A 25,759-nucleotide genomic window follows, 5' to 3' on the forward strand; every position below is an offset into this window, starting at 1 on the left:
GCCATCGACACTTGTAAACCACGACATGCGTTTTCATTCTATATATATTTTTACTTGCGATATAGGTACTATAGGGCAAGTTTAGGATTCGTAAAAAAAATCGAACTCGAGATAACAATTTTACATGACATTATGATGGTGGAGAATGCTAAAAAAGTGGGTCCGGCAATTCTGTCTGTCTGTCTGTCTGTCTGTCTGTCTGTCTGTCTGTCTGTCTGTCTGTGTGTCTGTCTCTATCTGGAGCTGCAGCCTAAACGAGTGAATGGATTTTCTTCAAACTTGGTAGTTAGCAGTTTTTGGTGATTTCCTAGAGGGGAAATTGAAATTTTTTTTTATGACCAAAACTAACGGTACCTGCCATATAACGGAAATAGAAAAGTTAATTTTTTTCAAAAACGGCTCTAACGATTTTGATTAAAATTTTTGTGTGTAGTACTACACATAAGGGCCAACTTTTCAAAAAAAAAAATATTTTTTGTACCCTTATTAACGGTACCTGTCATAGAACGGTTTTTTTCGTTTCTGAATATCTCGTACAACATTAACCCGATTTAAATGAAAATTTTTATACAAAAGTGTGTAAGTAAAGATAATATTAAAATTTTAGAAAATTTTCAAAAAACGCATTTTTGGTTTTTTAAAAAATATTTCAAAATTTTTTTTTGAAAAATCAATTTTTTGAAAACGGATCAATGAAAAATTTTGAAATTTAGTTTTTATGTGTAAATTAATTATTTCTTCACAATGGCATACCAACTTTTTTTTTGAAAAATGTTAAAAAATTTTTATATACAAAAAATAATTTTTTTAAAAAACGGCTCCTACAATTTTCGAAAATTTTTTTCTAAAAATGCCTTTTTATACGAGAAATAAAATGGCATATTTGTTTTTTATTTTAAGATAATTTAAAACGGAGTTTAATTAATTATAAAAACAGATTTAATTTTTTTATACTACTTATGAAATTTCTTCAAAATATCAAATTTTAAATTTCTTGAATAAAAAGCTTTAACATTATAGTTACTTTAAGCATAAGAGCAAGTAGGTACGTGCGACCCCAGTCGTGCAATTTATTTTTAATGCAAGTGTCCATGAACAATCAAATAACACGAAAGGTGCAACCATGGACATTTTTCTATTATCTTGAGTATTTTATCAAATTATACATAAAAAATAAACATTTAATTAAAAATTGACATATTTTCAACTACCTTTAAGTTGTAATGAGATTTGTTTCTATCTAAATTAGATACTTATTACATTATCATTATTAAAAAACGTTGTGTTAATTTTTCATGTTTTGATATTATCGCAATCATGTCGAAAGAATATTTTTTTAAATTTTCTTTAATTGTGCTCAACAGACCAATTAGCTAATTTATTGACTTGTTAGCATGGCTTATATTGGTGTTAATATTAAAATCCATTAATTCTCTCAAGTATTTAAGAGCACTCAATTGAGATTGAAAATATCAGTACTTTCAGTATCAAAGTATCTTGTAGAACTTTTGAAAATGAAGCTCATTTCAAGTGTGTTTTTGACCGTTATCCTCGGCATTGTTTTGTTAATGGTTTGAACTTAATTTTTTTAAACTAAAGTGAAAAAAGGATTCTCATTTAACTGTGATTTCTTCTAGGAATTCGGCACTTGTGTGGCAGCTCAAATGCCACAAGGACCACCTAGTCCTCCCGGTGGTGGTGGTCCACCAGATTTTCCACAAGGCGCTGAAGGTGTGGCTCAAATGTCAATGGGTGCAAAGGGACGTTAACCGAATATCCTATTTAGATAATGCCTTTGTTAATAATGTAATAATCAAAGTGCAATAAATACACATTCAAAGCAATAAGTATTAATTTGTTTTTTTTGTTTCGTACATGAATTTTTTTTTATAAAGACCTCAAAAATGGTAATAATGGGTTGTTTTGAGTCGTAGACTTGATTCCAATCGCACCTTTGAGTCGCAAATTTTAACACCACTTCGGTTTGCGAAATACTTTAAAGGCTGGAGTTTCGATAAAACAGAATCTTTAAACTTTATAATGCAAATATTTAGTTTCATAAGAATTTTTTTTTTAAATTTTCAACATACTCAATTAACACATTACACACCTTTTTTTCTTGAAAATTATTTTATTTACAACCATTTTATGGGATTTTTTTTTAATTTTATTTTTTACATATTTTTTTTTATACTTTCTCTCTCAAACAAATTTTCTAATGTTGTTCCTCCAACAAATTGGCCTCAGATGTTGCTTCAAATGCTATACGTTCAGCTAATTGTGCTGCTCCAATAGCTGCATGTTCGGCAGCAATTTTATCAAATAAATTCATATGTTTTTTAGTTGCACGAACAACAGCTTCGCTTTGATGGGGAGCATCAGCAATGGATTGCTTTAGAAAAAAAGAAATAAAAAATTATAAATTTAAAAAAAATTAATAAAAAAAATAAATCTTATATATAAAAATGAGTTCGTTTAGTGTGTGTGGCCGATAAACTCGCGTTTGGCTGGTCCGATTTTGGTAATTTTTTTTTTGTTTGAAAGGTATTAATATGTAGATGGTTTGTATCAAAAAAAATAATACCTTTTCTCGCATCTTTACATAGCTGTCAATTTGTACGAATTAAAAAAACACTCTCGCTTTTTAAAAATTTTAACTAAGCTTAATTAGTAAAGCTTTCAAAATAATTAAAAAAGTCTGATTTTGAGTGAAACAAATAATTATTCGTCTTATGACATTAAATTCACATTTGGACTGCCCAAATAAAATGTATGATTGGACCCGGTAGTTGGCGCTGCTGTCTAACTTGACAAATTCCATATTTGGGATCTAATAACTGGACAGATTTTTGTGAAATTTTGTGTAAAGACAAGGTTCATTTGAAACAAGTTTTGTTTCATGGGCTGTGTTCCCTTGGGCTCAGCAAAGTACTTTTTAGTTCTTCTGAATCCATTCAAAGACATTTTTTCTATAGAAGAAATGGAGTTGAATACAACCAAAAGTACTTAGCAGTAGATACTTTTAGTCCAAAGGAACACAGCTATGATTGAACCCAGTAGTTGGCACTGTTGTCAAGTTTTAGGAAAATCGCATATTTTGAAGGAACAACTGGACAGATTTTTGTGAAATTTTTTGTGTCGGATAAAATTCATTCGAAAAATGTTTTGTTTCATAAATTGGAGCCGATAGTTGGCGCTGTTGCCGAAGTATGTATAGACAATTTTCATATTTGGAGTCCGAAAGACTTGACAGATTTTTGTGAAAGTTCGTTTGTGTGATAAGGTAGATCCATGTTTTGTAAATTATAATTGTATGCGGTAGGTGGCGCTGTTGTCAAATTATAGGCAAATATTCCATATTTGGAGTTCGGAAGACTTGACGCTGTTGTCATTTGTCAAGTTATAGTTAAACTCCATATTTGGAGTCCGAACGGCTGTATAGACTTTTATGAATTTTGTTGCGTTTGATAAGGTTCATTCGAGACAAGTTTTGTTTTATAGTTGGACCTGGTATATGGCGCTGCTGTCAAGTTATGAGCAAATTCAATATTTGGGGTTCAAAGAGCTCATATTCAAGGCTAACAAACAAACTCTTTAAAATGTTATTTCCCCAAATAAAATTGTTTAGCACTAAGCTATCTCACAGTTGAAAATTGGTATGATAAACTGAAACTTAAAATTTGTTTAAGTTGTTTCAACTCCCAATTATTAATACGATTTCCGCATTAATTTAAAATGATTTAGTTTTTTTTAAGAAAATATTTTAATATATTTAGACGTATGCATAGAATTAAGACGGAACCTTTTCACTTTAAGTCGGTTTTTTCCTTTCCGTTGAAAATGTATGTTGTTATACCTTGATAATATTAATATTAATGAAACTTCGTACACATTCCAATTAAAATTATAATAGCTGTCAAACAAATGGTTTGCTTTTTTTTAATACTTTATACAATTTTATGTTTGTGCTCGACATTTAAGTTGTGGCCCGATTTTTTGTATTGGAAAAGGTTAACACATTACAAAGAAATAAATACTAGAAAAATGAGGAACGAAGTCCGCCGGGTCAGGTAGTCTATTATACCTATATATTAAAGTTTGGTTTTGTCTACGTTCGCTAACCGGCCACACCGACTGACCTATTTTCTTATTTTTTTTTTTTATCAAAGAGGCATAAGAGGAGAAGGTTTAAGACAAAAAAATTTAAGATTTAAGGGTAAATAGGGGTAACACGACATTGAAAAAAGAGGCTATTTTCTATACGGTAAGTCGTAAAGTGTTGACTTTTTTTTAAATGATAGACAAATTTATTCAATTGTTAAAAAAGGTATTGAAAAAATTCAAAAAAATTTCAAAACCAAGTTGTGAAGGTTTTTTTGCAGTCATAGACCTTTCACAAAAAGACTAATTAGAGGTACGCAAAATTTTGCACAGAAATTTGAGTTACACCATTAGAAAGATATTAAAAAATATATCAGCGGTCTAAAACGGATTTTTTTCATAGACCCTGTATTTTGAAATATAAATTTTTTAAAAACAACTAATTTTTAGCGACATTCTTTTATTTTTTTTTTTATTTTTAAAAGTCTGCAAAAAATCTCAAACTTATAGAAATATAGGTTTTAATCATGCGCATGCATGAGTATTTTGCATAGGCCACTTTTGCTAAAAGTTTCAAAGTGAATATTTTTAAACTCATTTTATGAACTTTTCAAGTTTTGATCCTCTTTTTCATTTGAAAATTAAGTAATTACAGAGGAGAAAATTAGAAATAAATACAAGAAATGGCGGAACGAAGTCCGCCGGGTCAGCTAGTTAATTATAAATATAAAATTATAAATTATTTCAGTCTTAAATTTAAAATTGTGGTTTCAACGAAATAAATTTCTGACAAAGATAATATTGTTTTTTATTTAATTCTAATTTAATATTTTTAATTAATATTTTACTTTTTTTTAACAATACAAACGATTAGTCTTTGGAAAAACACAAACCAATTCCTTAGTCTAAATTCAGATCTTTTTTTTAAAGCCAAACATTCGAAGTTATGTTGATATATCGAATAAAAAATATTGAAAAAACTTTCAAATAAATGCAATTTTATCATAGAGCAGTAATATCTTTTCTGCACGTTTTTTGTACAAATCAATTGTGCTAATTTTGATATTTTACAAAGTTTTAAATTTAGTATCGATCTGTTTTTGTATGTACAAAATTAGTTTCTAAAAAAACTAGCGCTCATTCTCAATCAGTTTTTAAAGCTAAGAAATTAATTGCTGCAGGATTAAAGATTACTTTATTCTAATAACTTCCACATTAATAACTCAAAATTCTTGATTTTTGAGTTAGACAGTATTCAAGTAAATGAACGATACGTTCCCTAGTCAGGTTTGTAATTAGTTTCTTTATATTTATAATTTTCATACTACAGGCAAACGAAATTTATCTTTTTACAAATCAAATTCACCTTCTCAAAATGAAATAAATGAACCTACTAACTAATGCCCCTTGATTCATATTATAAATATAGAAACTGATGCTTTGTCAATGGATAGAACTCAAGATATAAGCTTATTTTAAGAAAAGCAGATTCCAACATAAAATGCAAGAAATCAGCTTGTCTAATATCTACTAATTTAATTCGGACAAGTTTCGGAAGTCAAAAGCAATTAATTTTATTTATTGAAAAAATGTATAAGAACGCGGCGATAAAAAGAACAAAATTGAAACTGTCTTCCATAACTTCGATTTTTGTTTTTTTTTTTTTTCTTTCCAGTTTTCAACAGTCCAGATAAATTAGCTCTTACAAATATTTCAATCTAAACATTACACAGGTTATGCAAAATATATAAAAAAAAATAGATCAGCTAAGTTATCTGGATGACTTTTGCAGTGGCAAAATTCTTTATTTAAAATTCCTTATAAAAAAGTATTTTATGAATTTTAAAAAGATGATGATACTGACTGGCACCTTTAAAGTCACCGAACCAGAATCTAACAAATTGTCTTGTCGCTTAATTTGAATAAATTTATTAAAAAAAAAAAAAACAAAAAAACAACAGATATTAATGATTCAACTATCAACTCAACCCACCAAGGTTATTTTAAATAAAGTTCATCGAAAACAATTTAAGCAAAACAATTTCCTCAAAGTTAGTACTTTAGCGTCATTTGTTTTTGTAACAAATGTTTTTTTTTTTCAAGTTTCTACATCAGCTCTTTTGTTTAAGATTTAGTTCTTCAATTTGATTGCTGACATAACCTTAAATGATTAATTACTGCAATGATCAAACATGGCCTATGGTTTATAAGCCATGGGCAATTGGAATGCCCCAAAACACGAACTTGACAAGCTTTTTTGTATTGAATTCAATCAAAGTTTAACTGAAAGATCCTAAAGATATTTTTTTTACGTGGTTTTTGTAAAAAATTTATAAAATATTTTTTAAAAATGTCTAATATTCTAAAACTTTGTACTTTTTATTTACCATTACCCTTTCTATTTATAAGACATTCTACGAGAAACAAATTTATCAAAATTAAAATAAAAGAAAACAAATCTTATCAAAGTTCTTGCATCAGCTCTTTCGTTTGTTTTTTTTTTTTTTTTTTTTTTGTTTTTCGATCAAATAAGTTATTCAAAATTCCAACTTACCTCTTGAAGAAGTTCAGGATTAGCATGTTGTTCAGCAATTTTATTATACAAAGCAAAATGTCTCTCCTTAGCCAATTTATTTGCTTCAGTATCTTCTGGCTCGTGGCTCAATTCTGGATGGAAACCATATTCATCGGCGGTATATTGCACTGTACGCACTTCTTGTCTGGGATCGACGTAAGAAAATGCTCCACGAATAACACCCGAACCATCTGATACTTCGGTATGAGTTCGATCAACATGTCCAGGTGCCCTACCAGCTGCATAACTGAATACATATGGATTTGCTGGAGGCGGATGTGTTGTGGTGGAATGTTCAGCGTTTAGAATGTGAGATACATCGGCGATGGCAGATGAGACTGTGTATAACACGGTGACCTTGAATTAAAAGTTATATGTAATTGAATTTTGTAAGTACAATGTTGTTGAAAAATAAAAATAAAATACTAGCACTTGTTTTATTTTATTATTTGCAATTAAAAAAAAATATTTTTACATTGCATCAGAGAAACATAGGAGAGTGTAAAAACTTGTTGGGCAAAAAAAAATATGACCTCAATTCAAAAATTTTAACTTTTAAAATTTTTAAAAATTAAATAAAAAGAAACAAGTGAATTTAAAATTGTAGAAAAATATACTTACAGCAATTAATAATGATTTCATTTTGTTTAAACTTATTATAACTTTTTTAACACTCGAAATTGATTTGCAATTAATTCTTAGCTTCTTCTTATAAAACCTTCTTTCTTCAATGTAGATTCAACAAAAACTGATAAATAACTGATGGCCACTGCGCTCCTATACCATTTCCCCAGCGAAAAATGTTTGGTTAAAAAAAAAAGAGTCAATAACACACACGTTGTACAGAGAAATATACGTAATAATGTCTACTAAGCTCGAGACTAAGACCGGTATTTTGTATTATTATTAGCAAAAGACGTTGTCATTTTATAGTTTAAGTTAAGCAAAAAAAATAAAATAAATTTAAAAAAAAGAGAAAAAAAAAACAAAATGTTGTTTTGCAAAGCTGGTTATTTTACTCTGGTGTCTGATGGCTCCGGCTTCAATACAAGATGTGCTTTATTTTTTGTGATCTTTATCAATGACGTTTTACATTGAAAGCTTTTTTTGTTGTTGTTGTTGATACCATTAATAAGATGAGTCGTGGTATCAAACTTTTATTTAATTCAATATTACCTATATTTTTTTAAGAACGAAAGATGTTGAAGAAAGTTCTTTTTTCTTCTTTTACCTTCTTTTGATTTCTTGTTTGGCATCTTCTGGATCAAATTTATTGTCATTGTTTTGTTTAATTCATAAGTTGAGTCATAATCATAACAAACTAATAAAAATGAATTTGACATTTTTGAATTTAAATAAACAATAATTCAAGTGATGAGACACCAACAATTTTTTTTTAGAATTAAGTTAAAATACATTTCTAAAGATGTTTTTGAAAAAAAACAAGGAACTCTATTCAATTATTCAGTATGAGTCAATTTTATTGTGAAATCACCTTAAAACAAAATTGAGCAGTAACGAGAATATCAAAATTAAAATTTTTACAATGATAACAATGGTCGGCAACGAAAATATAGCTTTAACCAAATCCTACTTTCTAAAGGATTTTTCTCTGCTGAGTCCGAACCCGAAGTCAAAATTTCACTGGCACGTCACGTTTTTGAAATACTTGAATATTAACAGGTCAAAAACGCGTTTTCTGGGTACATTTGACTTCGAATTACATCTCCGTTAAATTTTTTTTGCAAAACTACTTATGCGCCATATTAAAACGTCCTAAAGGTTTTTTATTTTTTTTTTTTCAAAATTATTATTTTCCTTAAAGATATTGGAAAAAGAAATTTATGATACATATCTCAAAACTTTGAAAGTAATGAAGTGTTTTTTGAACTTTATTCCAGTTTGTGTCTTCTGATTTGGACTTACAAAAAGCAATATATATTTTTGACTAAACAACTTAATTGAAAATTAGTTTTTGAGACTTTTTATAGCGAAAATAGTGATGTGTGTTGCTGAAAAACTAGACGTGATAAAATAAATCTTTGAACAGTTTTGAGTTCAGCACACTAAAGTCAATTAAATTTACCTAACAAAGTAACTTTTTTGGTGTTTTTGCCGACCAGTGTAATTTTTCCATATTTGCTATTTATCTAGGCATCAAGAATATTGCTAAAAAAATTCATTAATTTTGAGTTTTTTCAGATATCGCGAATAATTTTGTATATCATTTTAAATGATATTTCATTTGCTGGTAGCTACATGATATGGAAAAGGACATTTCTGTTAACTATTCCCAGAGAAAAATAAAATGCACGACTGGTGTGTCGCACGTTCTTGCTCTTGCAGTTCAAAGCCCTTTTATGTTAGTTTACTTGTAGATTTTAAGAGCTGACCCTGTATAAATTAAAAAAAAAATTATATTGGGGAAGAGCCGACATTTAGGGCAAAATTTTGTTAATGAAAAAAAAAAATGTATTTGACTTTTTTAGAAAAAATAAGTTTTATTGCAATCGTTTTGAATATTTAGTCTGCAAAATCGTTAGAGCCGTTTTTTGGTTTAAACTGAAAAATTTGCATGGGAGGTACACTTTTTAAGTGAGATATAAAAAAAACAAAAACCAAAAAAAAAACAACTTTCAGAATTCCATAAAAATCACCTGTACCAAATTTGAAGAAAATCAGTCCATCATTTTTGATTAAAACCTCAATTTTTTTTTGACACGATACCAATACTTGCCCTTTAGAGCAAGTAAAAATAATTGCGATGAAATAGAAATGTTGTATCAATTGTTTAAAATTTAATTTTAAATAGACATCAGGGCGTATGTGTAACATTTTGTTTTCAATTGATAATTTTTTTTTCTGTCGTTGACCAAGTATTAAAAATAGTTGATCTTTGTTCACTTATTATTGACTTTTTAAAATATATATTATACATGCAAGCATAGTTTTTACTTACAACAAAGCTTGACTATAACATTCCAATAAATAAAAAAAAGTTTACCTACTTTAATAGTTTTTCTGCTGTGAGATTTGTTTAAGTTTTTAAGACAGTTTACAACAAGAATGTAACTACTCTCTAATGCAATCATAATGATAGTTAACAAAGCTTATTCTATATTAGTTTGTATAAAAACTTGTTAAATAAATTGAACGACTGGGGTCGCACGTACTTGCTCTTATGGTAAAAGTTAGTCTAATGTTAAAGCTTTTCATTCATAAAAATAAAGGAAAATTTAAAATTTGATATTTTCACGGAATTTCATAAGTGGTGAAAAAAAAATAAAATCTGATTTTATAAATAATTAAATACCGTTTTATATGATCTTTTACAAAAAAATAAGTATGCCATTTTATTTCTTGTATAAAAAGGAATTTTCAGAAAAAAATTTTCGAAAATCGTTAGAGCGGTTTTTTTAAAAAATAATTTTTTATATATAAAAATTTTCTAACATTTTTCAAAAAAAAAACTTGGTATGCCATTTCGAAGAAATAATTAATTTACACCTAAAAACGGAATTTCAAAATTTTTCACCGACCCGTTTTCAAAAAATTGAATTTTCAAAAAAAAATTTTTAAATATTTTTTAAAAATCGAAAAATGTGTTTTTTGAAAAATTAAAAATTTTTTTAAAAAATAATTGCTTAAACTTTTCTGTATAAAAATTTTGGTCGAAATCTGTTTTGTAGTTCACGAGAAATTCATAAATCAAAAAAACGGTTCTATGGCAGGTACTGTTAATAACTGTAGAAAAAATATTTTTTTTATTTCCAAAGAAAGCTTCTATGTGCTTTACTACACACAAAAAATTTAATCAAAATCGTTAGAGCCGTTTTTGAAAAAAATTAACTTTTGTATTTCCGTTACATGACAGGTACCGTTAGTTTTGGTAATAAAAAAAAAATTTCAATTTCTCCTCTAGGGAATCACCAAAAACTGTTAACTATCAAATTTGAAGAAAATAGCTCCAGTAGTTTAGGCTGTAAACTCGAGGTTCTTACAGACAGACAGACAGACAGACAGAATTGCCGGACCCACTTTTTTGGCATTCTCCATCATCGTAATGTCATGTAAAATTGTTATCTCGAGTTCGATTTTTTTTACGAATCCTAAACTTGCCCTATAGTACCTATATCGCAAGTAAAAAAGAGTTTAAGGTCCTAATACAAGCTTGAAAGAATTAAAAACAAAATGCAAGATGTGCCTTTTTACTTGCTCTATAGGGCAAGTATTGGTTTCGTGTCGAAAAAAAAATTGAGGTTTTAATCAAAACCAACATTACGATGATGGAGAATTCCAAAAAAGTGGGTCTCGCAATTCAGTCCGTGCGTCTGTACATCTGTGCGTCTGTGCGGTTGTGCGTCCATCTGTACACATTTCCACAGCCTAAACGGGTGGATGGATTTTCTTCAAATTTGGTACAGATGATTTTTATGGAATTCTGAAAGTTGTTTTTTTTTTTTGTTTTTTTTTTATATCTCGTTTAGAACGTATACCTCCCATATAAAAAATACGATATTACGAATTTCTCGAAAACGGCTCTAACGATTTTGATTAAACTTTGTATACGTAATATTTAAAGCAGTGGCAATAAAACTGCATTTTTATTTTTTCTCAAAAAAGTCAAATAACAAAAAAATTTTTTTTCATTTAACATAATTTTGCCCTAAATGTCGGCTCTTCCCCAATAGCATTTTTTTTTTTAATTTAGATCCAGCTTTTAAAATCTACAAGTAGACTAACATAAAAGTGCTTTGAGCTGCAAGAGCAAGTACGTGCGAGCCCAGTCGTTCATTTTATTTAAATTGGTTTGAATCAAATTCAAGCAATTTTTGTATCAGAACAACTTTTAAAAAAAAGAGCTTCGATCCTTTAGAATTGAATTGAATGATTGCAATATGTTTCATATTCTATACATCATTTGCTCATATTTTGTGGGTAATCTCAGATTCTATTTTATCTATTTAAACGAAATAATTGTTTTGCTTAAACAAAAGTACTGACGGTTTTAAAATTCCAATTAATTTATCAACATTTTTTCAACCAAATGAACGTAAATAAAAATCAGTTAGTAGTTATCGACAGAAAACTAAACTATATGCATTGAAATTATTACAAAAAATAATTCTTCTTTAGCTTAAACGATAATAATCATCATCATATAATTGCACCAAATCAGGCAATCTCTTACAACAGTCATGAAAATAATTTTACACAGAATTTAGAACAAACATTTCAACGAAATTTCCACGTTGAAATGGTCATCGGATCTATAATTTAATTTGTAACAAAATTTATAAAATAAAAATTGTTAATTTTATTAATAACGAAACCAACAAGAATATTATTTAATTTATTTAATTTTGTTTATGAAAAAAATGAAAAAAGCAAGTGAAGTGATTATTATTATTCTTCTTGGTTTTGTTTTATGGGGGGTAAAAAAATATAATAAAGTTAAATCGTAAACAAAAATCAATATTTATTAATAGTAATTTTTTTGTATAGGAATTTGTTGGAGCATTATCTATTCGTAGAAATTTGGTAAATGATAACTTTGCTGGACCAGACAAAAATCTTCCCAATGAAATTTCTTCTAATGATGACAATGGGAAACAAGATGAAAAGGATGTTGTTGGAGCTGAAAATGAAAACGAAGAACAAGACAAAGATTCGGAGACTGATTTCGAAGTTGAAATAATTAATACTGAAAAGCAGCCTGATTCAGAAGGAGAGCCCGATGGTATAGATAATGGAACTTGTGTATGTGTCGAAAAAAATGGGAAAAATGAAGACGGTGAACAAGATGAAGAACAACAAGAAGAAACTCCAGGACAAGAAGAACCAGATGATGGAGGAGAAGGAAATCCAGAACAAGAAACTGTAAGCAGAGAAACATCAGATGACAATGATGGAGCTCAAAATCCAGTTGAGGACAGTGAAAACCCTACTGGAGTGAAAGAAACTGTTTTAGGCGATAGCGAAGAAGAAAGCAATAATGAAGGCAAAAAAGAAATGGATAAGGATGAAGATCAAGGTCAAATCGTTGGAATTACTGTACCTCAACAGGGTTTTACATTTAGTCCATTGGACAGTAAAAATTGATTTTCTAGATATTGTTTTAATAAAAAAAAAAAATTCAAAGAGATTATAATTTTTTTTCATATTTTTTTTAGGTTACAATTTGCTTATAACATTACACAAAATAATACTTTTTAAAATTAGAAATTATTAAAAAAAAAAAAACAAATATAAAATAGTCAAAGAGTTGACTTTTTGTGTAAGAGGTAGCCTTTACCAGCATTTATAACAGCTTTTATCCGGAAAAAGTGGACCGAAAGTTCAATTTTTCTGATAAATCGAAGGTAAAACTAAAATTGATCAGATCCTCACCCCTCGTCTTCCTTATTACAAAAAAGCACTAATGAAAAGGGTTTTAACTCCACCCAAAAATGTGTTTTATTTTGTATTTTAGGGCATTGTCATCCACTTAAAAATATTAGCATGACCTACTTTTTACACGCTCCCAAACTTCCTAAAAAGGAGTCCAAATATGCGTTTTTTTCAGCTTTTTCTTCTTCTGCTGTAATAATTAAACATTAGTCGCTTTCTGACGTCCGAGTTTTCTTGATTACAAAAATAACCCGTGTATAGATCTGAGTAGAACACAAAGATAACATAGGATCGGACTCGGGCCCATCAAGCACTTGAACTTAAACGGTCCAGACAGCTCCCAGGTTCCAAATAGCAGAGAAGACAAAACCTTATTTTTATAGACCAAGCTATAGCACTTTAGTTAAAAATAAAGACAACACCCTAGAAAAGATGGTTAACTGTCGTATTTTGGACGGGAATCCTTGATATATTAGAAGCCCGTAGTAGGTTAGTAAGCATTACTCTATTGATAAAAGACGGTGCTTGCTATAAGCGCTCTTCGGCTAAGATCTGATAGTGTAAAAAAAAATAAATAAACTTCTAACGATTGAATCGGTTAAAAGGTTCAGAGGGATTTTTTCCTTCTCCGCAAAAAAAAAGAAACCTTAAAGATCGATTTTGAACACCGGATAGGTATTTGTAACTTGTGTGCGAAGAACCTAACACGAATTCGATTCAAGATATTATGTACGTCGTGACGATATAAAGCATTCCCTTCTTTTTCCAGGCTCCTTTAAATTCACAAATTTTTTTCCTATAAACTTAAACTCTTGGCTAATAAAAAACTCGATCCAGAAGAACTTAGACTATCAAATATTCTTAAAAGGGACTCACTATTAATGCTTTTTTTATTCTAAGTTTATTCTTTTAAAAAATGTTAGCAATAATAAAAGTTGAAGACTTATTTTTAAGATGAATTTTCACCGTTCTGTTAATTTTCACCACCTCCTCCGCCTTGTCCCCCTTTTCCACCTTGTCCGCCTTGTCCACTTTGACTATTTTGGCCGCCTCCTCCGCCTTGACCACCTTGTCCACCTTGTCCGCCTTTTCCACTTCCTTGACCATCACCGTTTTGTCCACCTTTTCCACCTTGACCACCTTGTCCGCCTTTTCCAGCTTGTCCACTTCCTTGACCATCACCGTTTTGTCCACCTTTTCCACCTTGTCCGCCTTCTCCGCCTTTTCCAGCTTGTCCACTACCTTGACCATCACCGTTTTGTCCACCTTTTCCACCTTGTCCGCCTTGTCCACCTTGCCCACCTTGTCCATTTTGTGAACCATTTTGAGCACTCCTTTTAACAATACTATGGAAAGCTGCTAATTCTTTTTTGCCTCCAGGTGGTCCAGGTGGGCTTCCTTGTGGTGGACCATTCTCAGCACTCCTCTTAACAATACTACGGAATCCTATGAAATCTTTATGTCCTCCAGGTGGTCCACCTTGTGGTGGATCATGAGCACTCTTTTTAACAACAAAAGAGCCTCCAAGTTCCTATTATAACAAAGAGTATAGAAAAAATGTTTATACTTTTTCATGAATAAAAAAAAAAAAAAAAAACTTATTATACCATCAGCATAAAAAGCCCCAACAGCAAGATCACAAGCTTAGTAACTAATTTCATTTTGAAGTTATTTTAGTTCAACTGTAACATTTTTAATATTTGTGAATTCTTAAATAGTAAAAATTAAAAAATTACAACGTTCTCATTTTTTTTTTACTTCCGAACTGTCTCCATATAAAATTATTTTTTATTCGTTTAAAACAAATAAAAATAATGAAACCATGTAATTTCTGATTTCATCACAAAAAGAATGCGATTAAAATCTTGAAAACACATGCAAATGCAATGGCAAAAAAAAATTCAATTAAATAATTAATTGCAGACAAAAGTTAGAAGACATTTTTGTAGTCACCTTGTGATGCATTTCTATTCAGAATGTAATTCGAAAATATAATTACATTGGCCTTGGCATGAACTTTTTAAAATATAACATAGAGGAAATACGTAATTACCATTTTAGAGTATGAATATGGAATTTCCAATGACGCAAAGCGCCATGAAAGCAAAAAGATATGACGTCCTGTTTTCGAAATATCTTAATCTCAATTATGCTTTTTGCTGTTGCAATTTAAAAAAATTTAAAAAAAACCTGAGGCTATTAATTTTGCTTCAGATTCGAAACTTAAAGATCAAAAACTCTAAGAGAAGTATAATTTGGTTGGCAGTCTTTTTTGATTGCGCACTTTTGTACCAAACGTTATTCATTTTCGTCTCTAAATAGCTACTAATGTGATTTTTGACTGGTTTATCGTCGTAGCTTGGTCATTTGGCTCAAAGTTTGGTTTTTAGCACTATTATCCATCACGTTGAGGGATCTTTTAAAGCTAGTTCGTTTCGAAATAAAAAAATATTAACACACAAAAACTGATTCGTAAACTAGCCGAAACCAAGAAGCTTGCTTCTAATCTGTATTTTTCGGTACGAACATATTTAAGCTTTGAGGATTACAATTCAATAGTGCGTCAAATATATACTCCAACTTTTTATCAATTTACAAAAGGCATTCTTAAGAATGTCAACAGAGTGTGGTTGAAAAGTTCAATGTGTGGTATATTAACCATTTAACGAGATGGACTCATGTTCCTTTTACAAAAAAGTTGGATTTATCTATAGACTATACAAAAGTTTTAAAACATTACGAAATAACTGTATTTAGTCTACGTAAATAAGAAATACGAAATTATCCATGTTACACATACGCCACAGTGATATTAAATTTTTTTCAAAATTATAAGTTTGAGGCCAATAATGCATAATTAGTAAAAAAAAAAAATTCGAGTGAATAGATCTATGTAACTTGTTTGAGTGCCAACCCTACCATTGATTGCCTTCTAAGTTCTATTAAGCAACCGGCGCGCGCCTATCAGGTTTCGCGAGACAGAAAGAAAAAAAAAAACAAAACAAAGGATTGGACAAGTTCTCCAGTTTTTTGGACAGTATCAAGAGTGACCTAGAAGCAGCGAAATTGACAGTCGCTAGAAAACGTTTTTGAGAAGTGTTTTTGTTACCAATTAAATCCCAACTCTATTCCGCGTTGATGTAGATTCTGTTAATCCAATATAATAACTCTTTTGACCTCTGAAGAATCAAAAAAATCTAAAGACTAACATTCCCATTCTTCAATAAACCATACAAAGCTGAAACACATAAATCACATTGCCTCAGGCTCGGTCCCATTAAGCAATTGGGATTAAACCCTCCAGCTACAAAGGTTAAAGATGGAAAGCCGTCTTCGTATTTTGGACAGGGGGAGCCTGAATTTATCGAAATCACACATGCTTTTTTAACCATTTGAACGGTTGAGTGGTCCAAAGAGTTTTTAACTTGATATCTCGATTAAGACTTAAACAGTGATTTTGAAAACCCGCTATCTACATATATAACTTTGTAAAAAAATATTTCGTGAATCATGCTACTTTTTTTAGGATTCGTAGTACGAATTTGTTACGTCGGGGCTTGTGATACAACCAATTAATTCTGTAACTAGACTATTTAAAAAAACTTAATGCTCAACACTTTTGTATTATGCTTTTTGAAAGTTTATTCCTCAAAAGTATAAGTAACAAATGTTGAAATCTTATTTTTAAGAGGAAGAATCATTGTTTTGTCCATTTTCACCACCACCTTGTCCATTTTGTCCTGGTGGACCTCCACCGGGTGGCCCTCCACCAGGTGGACCATGATGTCCTCCAGGTGGTCCTCCACCAGGAGGTCCTCCGTTTGGTGGACCATTTTGAGCACTCCTTTTAACAACACTATGGAAAGCTGCTAATTCTTTTTTTCCTCCGGGTGGTCCAGGTGGGCCTCCATGAGGTGGTTCATTCTCAGCACTCCTCTTAACAATACTACGGAATCCTGCGAAATCTTTATGTCCTCCGGGTGGTCCACCTTGTGGTGGATCATGAGCACTCCTTTCAACAACAAAGGAGGATCCAAGTTCCTATAAAAAAAAAGATTATACAAAAGTTTGTATCCTTTTTCAGAAATAAAAAAAAAAAAATCTTACCATCAGCATAAACAGCCCCAACAGCAAAATCACAAGCTTAGTAAATATTTTCATTTTGAAGTTGCTTTAGTTCAACTGCAATATTTTCAGTATTTGCGAATTCTTAAATAGAACAATTTCACATTACAAGCTTTATTTTTTTTTTAGTTCTGAACTGTCTTCCATTTAAATTGTTTTTTGTTTCTATGAAACAATTAGAAATAATAAAACCATACAATTTCTGTTTTCATCACCCTAAATTTTGTGATTAAAATCATCAAAACACAAGCAAATGCGATGGCACAGAAAAATCCATTAAATTGAATAATTGCAGAAAAAAGTTGAAAAACATTTGTTTATACTTTTGTACGGTCACCTCGTGATGCATTTTTATTTAAATTGTAATTTGAAAATAATTACGTTTGCTTTAGCAAGAACTTAAAAATTATTACTTTTTAAAATGTAACATAGAGGAAATAACTTTTACATTGAAATTAAATGGGATTCGTAATTACCATTTTACCATAGGCAATGTTCAGTGACGGTTCGGTCATGAAAACCCTAAACAAAAAACTTCAAGAAGAAAACAATTGCATCGACACCTGCATTCGGTAAGCCTTAAACAAGGAACAATTCAAAAACAGGATGAGGATTGAAATTTTCAGTGATCAACCTGGCGAACCCTGCTTGTGAAGCCTTAAGATTAAGCTGTAAAGTGTGAGAGTTTGAGCTTCTCATTACACACTTAATTCGTTTTGCGAACTCTTTAAAAAAAAAATAGCAAAATATTTAAATTCAAATATAATAGCATAAATTCAAAAATTATACTATTTTTAAGAAGAGTTCGCTAGGGAGAGTAATGAATTTTCTCCCCCAAAGCCCAAACACACTCAGAGACCTATCTTGAAATACCTGGAAATTTTTTGTTCTTCCGATTTTTTTTTTGCGATATAGGAAACAAATAAAAACTAAATCCAACTCGAAAATTTATTTCGGAAACCAATAAATTCTGAGGGAAACATTTGAGGATCATTTTTGATGTGATGTTTGAAACAAGGGAAAAATTCCACGATAGCCCACAATAATAAACCTCGCGTTTTGTTGACACGAATGTGTTTAAGTTTGCCTAACGCGGCGTCAACGTCAAAACCCAAAATTGTGTGTCGGCGCGATTGCCATAGAACGAGTTAACGCGTTGACACCATTTTTGTATCACACCAAATGGAATTCCCGACAATGCAACACACACTCCTGTCGCTAAATTTTTCTAACGATTCGCAAGTCATAATAGGAGCCTAAATGTGTTTCGACTTAATTCACTCTAAGTATAAATAAAAAACAATTAATATTTACTTTTCATTATTTTGAATAATAATAATTTTTATATTTCGTTTATTAAGTTTGCAATGATTTTTGTCTTTGTCTTATTTATTTTTTTTTTTTTTAATTTCTTATTTTTGTTTTTCTTATACAAATATTTTTGCTTACATAAAATACACAAGAATTTCATCTTGATTTGATTTTTTTCATCGTTTTCATCGAAATACTCTAAAAAAGTATTTTTTTTTTTCTCTTCTATTTTATAACAACAACAAAATAAAAATATACATTATATTATATAAATCATTAGTATGACGTATGTCTATTTTTTTTTCTTAGAGAAATTATTGTTTTTTTTTTGTTTGTTTTTTGTTTCTACCGTTCGGTCGTTTAAAGAAAAATTTATAAAAAAAAATTATAATAAATTAAATAGAAAAAGACATTACAGTTTGTAGTCGGAAATTTATTTTTGTTTTTTTTTTTCAGTTAACTTTCATATTTGCATATGACACTAAACGTATCACCGCCCAATCTATTTGCCAGCCATTTATTTTTAACAACTGCCAATTTCAAAGTATCACAACGAAATTTTGCATAAAGATTTGTATGCAGAGCACGGCCCATGCCCTCAATGACCAGTAAATCAGTCTCGTTACTTTCAATTGCATTGCATAATTCTATACAAAAAAATTAAATTAAAATAAAATCAATCAGAAATATTTATTTTAACCACATACCTGGTGTTAAATGTCTCATATCTAAGCAAGGCCCTTTTTGGCCATTGGCATAAACTAACAGTTGTCCATTTTTCAAAGCACTATTTATTGTATCACAGTAACAACTACATTTTTGTAATATATCCTCGAGCTCTTTGTAAGTCACATCATTAAGCGCTGGTTCGGAATTAGCACATAATAAGACTTTGGTTTGACGCTTTAAAAGTTCCCTGGCAAAGGGTAAAATACCTAAAATTACATCAGCACCGCTGTTGTCAACGAAAATTACTGCACATTTATGTGGAGTTTCCTAAAAAATAAATTAAATATTTAATTTTTTTTAATATAGATTTTAAGATTAATTGCATTTTTATTAATTTTTTATTTACTTGCATGCGGAGGTTCCATTCATTTAAATTATCAATCAACCATGGTCGTTTTTGGATTTTATCTAATGCATCATGTAGACCAAAGGTTTTGTCTTTTTCTAAAATATCAGAAACTTCTTTTGCACCCCAATCGAATATGTTACCTGGAATGAAAAATATAAAGTTAATTGTTAGTAATAATGATATTGGCAACGAAAGATGATTTTTTTTAATGAAAACGGCTGAACTTCGGTGAAAAACCGGTTTTAAGCCAATCAATCATAATTCTAATATATTAATTCCACTGGGCCCAAACTGAATCCTTCTTTACCCCTCAAAAAATCAAATATTGGTATTTTACGAGCCTAATTACCAAAGGACTTTTGTTCTTTTTGTAAAAACGAATTGGCTTTCCTTTTTGTCAAACTCAAACATAAATTTCAGAAGGGTGACTTTCTAAATTCAAATTCAACGGACTTTACAACTTGTTCTAGATGCAGGCTTTAGGCCTGCAATAAAATTGAGGTATTGAGAGCACGTTTGATTAAACAAAACCTCCGACTTAGTTCACTAAAACAATGTATAGCTGCTTTGTCGAGAGTCGGACTTCAATTCCAAATCAAATTGATAAGCCAGAAATTTACTTTTCTATTATCTCTCAACCGCAGATTCTAAATTTGTGTTTCAAAGTGTCTTCAAATTGAAAGACATTTATATTTCTGAAAGCCAACAAATAAAATAAACGACAGTCACTCGCTTTTAAAATTTCAGTATACGAAAATCTGGATTTAAGAGCTTCAATCATTGCGAAAATTTTAGCTTCGTGAATTTTCAGCCATTTTTTTTTTTACATATGTATTTTAGAAAAAATACTTTTTCAACAGTAATAAATAAACATATGATTTTGGTAAAAAAAACGTAAATTCAAGAATATCAAAAATAATGTTTAATCCAACGTTTTTATTTAAAATCAACCAAGTTCAAAATAATCAAACTATTTAAGAGAATTGATCAATTGGAGATAAGTATTTTTGATCTTGTTTTCTAAACTTTAAAAATTCCCCTCAAAATATTTAGCTGATATCAAACTTAAATATTTCGATTAAAAAAATAAGTGCTTTGAATAAGATTTATATCAGCATACGGATATATAGATAATAACTAAACCATTTAATGCTTAGAGCAATTTTTGCAATTTAAAAAAAAAATATCTAAAAATTTAAATGAAACCAAATGATTTTCTTGTATGCGTTCTGAGAGGGTTACATTATCTGTGACGCATAATAAAATATGAACATATGTAATTCCGAAAATAAGTTTATTAATGCCAACTTAATTTACCCTCTAAAAAAAAAGAAACAAACAAATACACTAAAATGACAAGCCACATTCCTTACCCAAACTCAATGCAGATTAAACTTTATTCAAATTAATAATATTATCTCTGTCGATTACAGTTCCTAAGCTATCTTAAGTAGGTATAAACGTATTAACCCTAATTTTTATTCATTCTCACGTTGATAAACTAGTCAAACAAACGATAATGCTAGACAGCGATAAACATTCAAATCACATGAATGAGAACAACAACGAAAACGAAAACAAAAAAATAGTTCAAAATAAAATACGACACTTTTTGTTGGAGGTACGAGTATTTATCTACATGTACATGATATACAAAAAAACAAAACAAAAGAAAGTAAAGTAAAAGACAAAATGAAAACATAATGTATGGTTGGGTTGATGTGGTTTATTTATTACCTAATGCATAATGGGTCACGTTTTCTTTTATATGTCATGGTCAAGGTTTATACATCGAAACAAAACAATAAGAAAAACATTACATTTTAACTAACAGCCCTGACAATGAAACTTTTTCGAAATTGTATCTTCAGCTTTTGGGTGGTTATTTTATATATTTTTTAATCAGTTTATCTTTAATGAAAACTTTGACTTCTAAGAATAATTATATTTCATGATGTGAAACATATCGCAAATAGATAAGGGATTAAATTTGTTTTATTTATTTAAAAAAAAAAACTTACCAGCTAATACACCACGAATCAATTCAGTCCATCTGTCGACGTTTTTCAATTTATCAATTTCATCTAATCGGGATTTGAATAGTTTTATAGAAGCTTCGTTTTCTTCAGTTTTTTGCTTCAACCATGGATCTTGAAATCCATACAGTCTTAATGTTGTTTCGTTTAATTCTAATAGATCTCTTATGGTTATGGGTTTATTGCTGAAAGAAAGAAACAAAAAAACAGGTGTTTTTTAATATTATTTTTATTTTTATTTATGAAATTATGAAAAAAGTTTTTAAGGGACAATAACACATTGTAGGCAAGAAATTGTGTGTCATTTTCATCAACGCATCAAACAAAGGAGAAACAATTATTTTCTTTTGTGTTTTTTTTAACTCTATTTGGTATGTCCACATGTACCAGAATATAATTATATGAAATTTTTGAATGATAAAATGAAGGCGTATTTCTGGTTGATCACAAATTTCTCATTTTCATTGGGCGACCAACTGACTCCTACATTTTTTAACCGATCGGGCTGCAGTTTTATGTGTAACCTAAGAATGGTATTATTCAAATTAAAATCATCATCAAATTGAGCCTTTTTTTTCAAAAAAAAATTAAATTTTTAACAAACTATTGCCATAAAAAACAATAAATTCCTTCGTTCTTCATTGCCTGAGCACAAACACACACAACACGGGAAACTTAAACTCTGCAACACTGGAAGCCGCTTTATATATTGCAATTCTGAGATGGCAAATTGTCATTAAAGAAGGCTGCAACGGAGTTCAAAATCCCAATGCCCACGCTCAAAAACAAAATTAAATTACTCCACATACAATCTGTAGCTGGACAAATCGTGCTTTTGGAGGAAGAAAAAGTCTGCATCGTAAAAATATTATTAGCCACATCACCAAGGCGTATCTTGACAATAACAAACAAAAAACAAATGTGTTGCCAACACTAATGACAATTTGTCAAGGAAGTATTTGGTAAATTAATTTATAAAAATGCACCAAAACGAAATGACCTCTCGAATGTGCCCAAATATAACTCCAACAAGTACAGTCATATCAGTTTCAACAATGCCAAGCTTTTTCAACAATTTTGAAATCAGTTTGGAAGTTCATCATCAGTAACTACGACGAAACCAATTTTACAGAAGATTCAAGGATCAGAAAAGGCATTTTTTGGAGAAGCGTTAAAACTCATTTTAAAACTTCAATGTTTGTCATGTTTTGCAACTGAAAAAAAGTTTATTAAGCCAAAAATTTTGATAACAACTGGCTCTCGATAAAATGCTACATCTCATGGTTGGTTTAACAACAAAGTGCTTTTCAGATTGCTTCCAAACTAACTTCTTATCTCTCTCACGCCCGGCAACCATAGGTAACAATATTTCGAGCCATTTCTCAGAAGAGCAATTCGATGAAAAAGTGGACACGAAATGTGAACAAATTATGCCGGCTTTTTTACTTTTTTCCAATAACAAATCAATATTTACAAACGTCAACTCTTTATGCAAGTTTCAAGAACAGATTTTTTATATCCTTGGCAACTACAGAAGTATTCCCTATGAACGTGATGGAAAAACAATCCCACAGAAAATAAGATGAATCTAATAGTGAGCATGACTATTTCCCTTCGTGATTGCTATAATAAATTAACATATAAGCAAGCTTTGTTACACAATACCCGATTTTAAAATTACTTTAGTGAAAATGCATCTATTTTTTACTTTTGCAACCACAAATCTATTGAAATTGACAAAAAATATCCATTTATGTATAGGAAAATTCTTCTGAATGTAACGTAAGTTAAGCCTGGTACGCTACTGATGCGAAACGAAATTTTCCATACAAAATTTCGTTAACGAAATCTTAAACGAAATTAAATTTGTTTTGTTTTAGCTTTTAAACTTATTTTCTGATGTTTTTTCTTCAATATTTGTATTTGTATTTTTACTATTTTTACTTTGATATAATACCCGGTGGTATTTTTTGTTAAGATGGAGACTTCAAAATTTTTCGTTTCGTTTCAGCAGCGTACTAGGCTTTAACATGGAACTGCCCAGATGTTATCAAAATAGCTGAAGAAATATTTAATTTATTTGTCTTCAAATATTTAATTTATTTTTCTTCAAACAACCTCTAATAATATCGCTGAGTGCCGTTAAAATAAAAAATTTAAATTTATTAGTAGGAATAAGGAAATAAAGCCGTTTTCTATTAGAAAAAAACTGTTTTTGTTTCTTCTTCGGCGTAACCGATGGGTCTACTGATAAATATAATGGATCTAAAGGATCTTTTATGGAAGTTGAACAACACAGAACTTACTTTGAATAGATTTTATTTAAGAATAATTTATAATTGTGAAAATTTCTGAAACATTAATCTGAAGTAAGTAAATTAATTTAATAATAATAATTTGAACAAACCGTTTTTGTAAATACGAATGTTAAGTTCAACATCTACGTCACTACGTACTGAGATAAAGTTTGCATCAAAATATGATTTTTCGAAATTTTGGGACTTATTTCCTTCTCCCAATTTGTGATTTAATTAGAATGTAGCTATTTGCGTAGGATTTAACATAATTATGGAATTCTAGAATGCAAAATTTATTTTCTTTACCATAAAAGGAATTATTCTACTCCGAGATCTTGCTACTTCCTTCATTTCCAGGTTGTACATTATCGCAATGCCATTCAGATGATGCAACTTGTCTAGGAACTTGTGGTATCAACAAACACTTATTTGGAATAGATTCTTTAAGTCTAAGAAATAAGTCAATGCCTAAACGCAACAAAAAACTTAAAAAACAACTTGAGGTCAACCTAAATCAGCTAAATCAACAGTTTCAACATCAATGGGTTCATCTTAATGTGGATTAACTCTCGGAGTAGAATGATACTTTTTATTTAAAGCATAGAAAAAAGATCTCATTTAAGTAGACTAGACAGTAAAATCGCCTACGGTTTTAATGCAACGGTTTTTCCCACAAAACTATATATTTTAAATCGATCGACCACTTAACTCCAAGTTTCTTAGAATGTGGTAAGTTTAATTGGTTTTTAAGGAAAATGTTATGAGTATGATATTAAATTTGTTTCAAAGAAAAAATCTTAAAAAACTCACTTATTCTTTGAATTTCTCATATTCTCAACTTGATCTTTGTATGATTTCTTAAAACGTTCGGCCCTCTCCTCCGAAGTTGGATCGATTTCCTTTTGACTGGCAACAGCTTGTTTGGCAAACTTATTGATTATTTCATCGATTATACTAAACCAATAATCAGCTGCTTCCGTGTCCTTGCTTAGATCCAAAGTATCTGGATTATAGGTTTCCAAATCATCCAACAGAGTGGCACACATTGTGTGGTCTAAAGTTTTGTGTTTTTGTTAGCCTTTTTTTAATGATCTTTCGCAGAGACTTTCTTTTTATTATAATTTGATAATAATTGATTTTTTATTAGGTATTCTCTATTGTTTTTTGTTATTGTATTTCTTGTTTTGTACTAAAGAATTCTGAAATTTGTTATTGGCTTTTTTGCTTTTTTGAGTTGTCTTCTTTTTACATTGGAAAAGAATTTACAAATAACTCTTTGAAGAATTTATTGAAAGTCGATTAATTGACACAATTGTTTAATAGTTAGTTTATTTTTAGTTAAAAATAATTATACAAATATTAATATTTTTTTATTTATTTTTTCAAAAACATTTGCAGCAAGTAAAAGGGAAAAAATACCGAGACCGAGTTGCAAATTAAACAGAAAATAAAAATAAAAAACCCTCTACGACGAATGACATTTATATATGGTTGCAATCACAATAGAAATCTATTATTTTTGACATGTTATTCCATTTATTTTTATCGTAAGAAAAATAAGGTCACAATGAAAAAAAAAATAGGTTTTATAAAATGATAAGAAATTTTTGGATTTTCTTTGTTTGAGAAAAATATGTATATAATTGAAAATTGTTTTTTCTTATCATTTAAAAAATCTTATGCATTCTTCTATTTCCAAGGATAGAACAAGGAAAAAGCGAGATCATATAACAGGAATGAGGTTCGAATGTAAGGTTCAAAAGTATAAAATAATTTATCAAAACATTGTTTCGTATGATGATTACTTGTTTTTAATGAGTTATTTTTTAATAATAGGTGTGTTTTT

The 25,759-nt window shown here is 29.6% G+C and overlaps 5 protein-coding genes across 6 annotated transcripts; 1 reads left to right on the forward strand and 4 right to left on the reverse strand.

The window, feature by feature from the left end:
• Window positions 1-2,145: 2,145 nt before the first annotated feature.
• Window positions 2,146-7,508, reverse strand: LOC129918817 (uncharacterized). Its single transcript, XM_055999558.1, has 3 exons — window positions 7,298-7,508; window positions 6,656-7,033; window positions 2,146-2,392 (listed from the first exon to the last, which is right to left on the reverse strand). The coding sequence occupies exons 1-3, from the start codon at window positions 7,316-7,318 to the stop codon at window positions 2,216-2,218; spliced, it is 576 nt and encodes a 191-aa protein (XP_055855533.1). The 5' UTR covers window positions 7,319-7,508; the 3' UTR covers window positions 2,146-2,215.
• A 4,453-nt stretch (window positions 7,509-11,961) lies between these two features.
• Window positions 11,962-12,803, forward strand: LOC129919941 (acidic leucine-rich nuclear phosphoprotein 32 family member B-like). Its single transcript, XM_056001055.1, has 2 exons — window positions 11,962-12,111; window positions 12,182-12,803. Exons 1-2 carry the CDS (start codon window positions 12,046-12,048, stop codon window positions 12,776-12,778), a joined length of 663 nt encoding a protein of 220 aa, XP_055857030.1. The 5' UTR covers window positions 11,962-12,045; the 3' UTR covers window positions 12,779-12,803.
• Window positions 12,804-14,028: 1,225 nt separating this feature from the next.
• Window positions 14,029-14,752, reverse strand: LOC129919929 (uncharacterized). 2 transcript variants are annotated; one of them, XM_056001038.1, is made up of 3 exons: window positions 14,674-14,752; window positions 14,207-14,597; window positions 14,029-14,143 (listed from the first exon to the last, which is right to left on the reverse strand). In XM_056001038.1, the coding sequence occupies exons 1-3, from the start codon at window positions 14,725-14,727 to the stop codon at window positions 14,040-14,042; spliced, it is 549 nt and encodes a 182-aa protein (XP_055857013.1). In that variant the 5' UTR covers window positions 14,728-14,752; the 3' UTR covers window positions 14,029-14,039. The 2 variants fall into 2 exon arrangements, with proteins under 2 accessions (XP_055857013.1, XP_055857012.1); XM_056001037.1 differs by having other exon boundaries at window positions 14,036-14,597.
• Window positions 14,753-16,680: 1,928 nt separating this feature from the next.
• LOC129919885 (proline-rich proteoglycan 2-like) lies at window positions 16,681-17,289 on the reverse strand. The gene is made up of 2 exons (XM_056000983.1): window positions 17,174-17,289; window positions 16,681-17,107 (listed from the first exon to the last, which is right to left on the reverse strand). Exons 1-2 carry the CDS (start codon window positions 17,225-17,227, stop codon window positions 16,751-16,753), a joined length of 411 nt encoding a protein of 136 aa, XP_055856958.1. The 5' UTR covers window positions 17,228-17,289; the 3' UTR covers window positions 16,681-16,750.
• Window positions 17,290-18,920: 1,631 nt separating this feature from the next.
• On the reverse strand, window positions 18,921-25,321 carry LOC129919539 (4'-phosphopantetheine phosphatase). The gene is made up of 5 exons (XM_056000455.1): window positions 24,724-25,321; window positions 21,602-21,801; window positions 19,578-19,720; window positions 19,210-19,498; window positions 18,921-19,149 (listed from the first exon to the last, which is right to left on the reverse strand). Exons 1-5 carry the CDS (start codon window positions 24,957-24,959, stop codon window positions 18,959-18,961), a joined length of 1,059 nt encoding a protein of 352 aa, XP_055856430.1. The 5' UTR covers window positions 24,960-25,321; the 3' UTR covers window positions 18,921-18,958.
• Window positions 25,322-25,759: the final 438 nt, after the last annotated feature.

Source organism: Episyrphus balteatus, chromosome 4 (genome assembly GCF_945859705.1).
Source record: "Episyrphus balteatus chromosome 4, idEpiBalt1.1, whole genome shotgun sequence".
In the NCBI taxonomy this organism is placed as follows: domain Eukaryota; kingdom Metazoa; phylum Arthropoda; class Insecta; order Diptera; family Syrphidae; genus Episyrphus; species Episyrphus balteatus.